At 40.8% G+C, this 3,118-nt stretch overlaps 1 protein-coding gene across 1 annotated transcript; it reads left to right on the forward strand.

The window, feature by feature from the left end:
* The first annotated feature begins 1,683 nt into the window (after positions 1–1,683).
* LOC101544393 (mas-related G-protein coupled receptor member X3-like) lies at positions 1,684–2,703 on the forward strand. The gene has a single exon (XM_004621976.2). The coding sequence runs from the start codon at positions 1,684–1,686 to the stop codon at positions 2,701–2,703; it is 1,020 nt and encodes a 339-aa protein (XP_004622033.2).
* The last annotated feature ends 415 nt before the right edge of the window (positions 2,704–3,118 follow it).

Below are 3,118 nucleotides of genomic sequence, written 5' to 3' on the forward strand. Positions count from 1 at the left end.
ATCTGCAGTTTAATCCCAAACAACTCAGTGTAAAAGCACCTTTCTAATATCTGACTTCCTTCTGTAGGATTCATTTATAAAACTGCCTATAAAAAACTCAAAACATCCTCTCTCTATATACCCCCATAAAGAACAGAATTCAGTAAATAATGAAGCCACTGATTCAACTAGACTTCTCCTTTGCCAAACTGACCTTATCCATACTTAAATGTTTAGCATAAGAAAATTTTAGTTCTCATAAACTTTCCATGAGCTGACTATAATCTCCTAGATTTAGAGTACATAGGAGCCAGAAATAATTATTACAAAAGTGTAAAAAAAATTCCCTCAAAGAAAAGAGAGAAAGCTTTCTACAGTAGAATAAAATATAATCCTTTTTTATTCTATTATCCTTTTTATTTTCACATTGAGAGATGTCACTAGTGCCTGTTTAAACAAATCAATGAGCAACGGGATAACAGTGACAGTGATTCTATTATTACATGTTTAATATGGTGCCTATTCATTTGATGTATATTTTACATTTGACCCAACTTTATCTTGCTTTGAAAGTTCTCGCTCACTAATTCTTTATCCACTTGTTTTTTTTTTAATTTTTATTATATCACCATGTGGAAAGTTACAAAGTTTTCAGGTTTATGTCTCAGTTCTAGCAATATTCAAAAACCACCCCTTCACCAGTTCCCATATTCCACAACCAAAATCCCCAGTATACCCCCCGCCCCCACCCCCCGCCCCCAACTGTATAACTTATGAATTTCACTTCATTTTCTCTTTACCTTGATTACGTTCCGTATTGCAAAACAAAACTCACGATTGTTGGAGTTTCCCCCCAAGAAAGACAGCCCTACTAAAGAAGCATTTGATAATTGGTTTTCCATTAAAAGATTGTATGTATTCAGTTTTTAGAAAAGGTCACGCGGCCGCATTAGCGGCCACGCAGTTCGGATGTGTTCCAGTCCCGCAACCTGGAGACGTGTTATTTGCTGCTCAGTGTCGCCAGGGCTCCATCTGGAGAAGGTGTGCTGCTGTACCTCCTCCGTCTGGATCCCCGGTGTTGCTGGCCCGGTTTGGGGTCCGGAACATTTCTCCAGCCGTGTTGCTCACCAGACTGCCTGGCCTCTTCCTTTATCCACTTGTTGAATAACTTCTCATAATTACCCATTGTGTCCCTCACAAGTGATTTGGCATTTGGAACATACTAAAGCACATGAGAAGAGAGCTTACTGTTTTCAGAGAGCTGACTTGAGGGGACAAAAAGACCAGGCATAACAGGGTCTTATTCCTTCATTGTCTAGGGATACAGAGTTGGTGACCTGCAGAGGGGACCTCAGGTCAGGACAGAGATCTGGGCTCAAGAGTCCTGCTGCTGTCCCTCACAGCCTGCCCTGGAATGTCTTTTCCTGACACTGTGCAATGTGGCATGGCCTAGGAATTGGGAAAATCAGGAACCGGGAATATTTCCTGCTTGAGAAGAGTTGCGATTCAGAAAGAAACTTCAGGATTTCATCAGATCAGATTGAATCCAAGTAGAAGACTCCAAAGTTGTGTGGCCTTCTTATTTTAATCTCTTCCAGTTTCATTTTCTCTCTTCTATAATATGAAATATCACTTCATGGGATGTAACACGGGCAGCAATATATCCATGAGAATCAGTGATGGTGATAAAAATTCCTCTTCCTTATGTTTTATGTTCCCAGGAACACCACTGGAGAATACGTGAGCCTGGTTACAACTGTGCCAACCTGGGTGACAGTAAGCACACCACAGGATGAAAGTGACTGGGTGAACTTCGTACAAACAATCGAGAAGGCTTATTTGATCACGTGGATCCTGGAATGTATTATTGCCCTGGTGGGGCTGGCAGGAAATGCAGTTGTGCTCTGGCTCCTGAGCTTCCATATTCAGAGGAACGCTTTCTCCGTCTACATCCTCAACTTGGCAGCAGCCGATTTTGTCTTTCTCTTCGTCTGGATGACATTGTCCATTAGATCATTCTTCACAGGATTAGAGTTTTACAATGAATACACTCTTCTATTTTTGAACATAAATATCTTTCCCTATATTGCAAGCCTGAGCATTATTACTGCCATTAGCACTGAGCGCTGCCTGTCTGTCCTAAAGCCCATCTGGTACTATAGCCACCACCCAAAATACTTATCTGCTGTTGTGTGTGCCCTGCTTTGGGCCCTGTCCCTGCTCCTAAGCATCCTGAGAATGACATTCTGTGGCCGCCTGAGTCGAATATATGATGGCTATTTGTGTGAGCTAACTGATCTAAGCATTGCCACATGGCTGCTTTTCTGCTCTGTGCTTCTATTTGGATCCAGCCTGGCGCTGCTGACCAGATTGCTGTGTGGCTCCCAGAAGAGGAAGCTGACCAGGTTGTATGTGACCGTTGGGCTCACAGTGCTGGTCTTTCTCATCTGTGGCCTACCTTGGGGCATCCGCTGGTTCCTCATATCCTCGATAACAACGTGGTTTGGTATACAAAGCTTTAGATTTCGGCTAGCGGCAGAGATACTCTCCTGTTTCAATAGCTGTGCCAACCCCATCATTTATTTCTTTGTTGGCTCTTTTAGAAAGCAGAAAAAACAGCAAAGAAGGAGTCTCAAAATAATTCTGCAGAGGGCTTTGCAGGACATTCCTGAGGAAAACGGAAGTGAAGGCCGCCCTCCTCAGGAGACTCTGGAAATGTCATGAAGAAGTAAAGGTTCCTATCTCAGAGTCATGCTGTAGTCATAATTTCAGGAAATTTTGTCATTGTATTTCAGATATCTGGGTTTTTGTTTATATCTAAAGTTGAATCCTATTTCATAGTATCAAGGAACCACTGTTTATTTTTATGTATGCAATATACGAAAACATCTATTTTTTGCTAGTATTAACAAGAAAAAATCTGCTATTAAGGAAAAATCTACTATTAACATTCATTTTCAATTTTTTCACCACTCTTTTTAGTTTTTATAGATAAAACTAAAAATCAGGAGGGACATAACTGGATAATATAAAGGAAATTGGATGTGGAAAACTACAAGTAATTGCCAATGACTTTCCTGGAGTAGTAGTTTTATATCTGTTTGCTATGGTATTAAATGTCTACTACGGTATTAAAAGT

The sequence above is a fragment of the Sorex araneus genome, chromosome 6 (assembly GCF_027595985.1).
Source record: "Sorex araneus isolate mSorAra2 chromosome 6, mSorAra2.pri, whole genome shotgun sequence".
Lineage (NCBI taxonomy): Eukaryota > Metazoa > Chordata > Mammalia > Eulipotyphla > Soricidae > Sorex > Sorex araneus.